The 973-nt window shown below is 46.6% G+C and overlaps 1 protein-coding gene across 1 annotated transcript; it reads left to right on the top strand.

The window, feature by feature from the left end:
• Positions 1-8: 8 nt before the first annotated feature.
• LOC117105200 (low-density lipoprotein receptor-related protein 4-like) lies at positions 9-957 on the top strand (the record flags this gene model as incomplete). The annotated part of the gene is made up of 1 exon (XM_033246269.1): positions 9-957. A coding segment is annotated over one exon (949 nt), but the record flags the coding sequence as incomplete, so codon positions are not given.
• Positions 958-973: the final 16 nt, after the last annotated feature.

Genomic DNA, 973 nt, shown 5'->3' with positions numbered 1-973 from the left:
CAGTAGGTTGGAAATGCGATGGTACCGATGACTGTGGCGATAATTCAGATGAGGTCGACTGCGCTGCTCCAACATGCTCATCTGAACAATTTCAATGCAATAATGGTAACTGTATACCAACAGGTTGGAAATGCGACCGTACCGACGACTGTGGTGATAATTCAGATGAGGTCGACTGCGCTCCTCCAACATGCTCATCTGGACAATTCCAATGCGAAAATGGTAAATGTATACCAACCCGTTGGAAATGCGACCGTACCGATGACTGTGGAGACAACTCTGATGAGGTCGACTGTGCTGCTCCAACATGCTCATCTGAACAGTTCCAATGTGATAATGGTAAATGCATACCAACAGGTTGGAAATGCGATCGTACCGATGACTGTGGCGATAACTCAGATGAGGTCGACTGCGCTGCTCCAATATGTTCATCTGAACAATTTCAGTGTGATAATGGGAAATGCATACCAGTAGGTTGGAAATGTGAGGGTTTCGATGACTGTGGTGATAACTCAGATGAGGTCGACTGCGCTGCTCCAACATGCTCATCTGGACAGTTCCAATGTGATAATGGTAAATGCATACCAACAGGTTGGAAATGCGATCGTACCGATGACTGTGGTGATAACTCAGATGAGGTCGACTGCGCTGCTCCAACATGCTCATCTGAACAGTTCCAATGTGATAATGGTAAATGCATACCAACAGGTTGGAAATGCGATCGTACCGATGACTGTGACGATAACTCAGATGAGGTCGACTGCACTGCTCCAACATGCTCATCTGGACAGTTCCAATGTGATAATGGTAAATGCATACCAACAGGTTGGAAATGCGATCGTACCGATGACTGTGGCGATAATTCAGATGAGGTAGACTGCGCTCCTCCAACATGCCGACCAGATGAGTTCCAATGCGATAATGGTAAATGTATACCAACCCGTTGGAAATGCGACCGTACTGATGACTGTGG

The sequence above is a fragment of the Anneissia japonica genome, unplaced genomic scaffold (genome assembly GCF_011630105.1).
Source record: "Anneissia japonica isolate Jap-2015-1 unplaced genomic scaffold, ASM1163010v1 scaffold124836_len973_cov107, whole genome shotgun sequence".
Classification (NCBI taxonomy): Eukaryota; Metazoa; Echinodermata; class Crinoidea; order Comatulida; family Comatulidae; genus Anneissia; species Anneissia japonica.
Note: the sequence above shows the minus strand (reverse complement) of the source record. Positions and strands in the feature narration are given on the sequence as shown.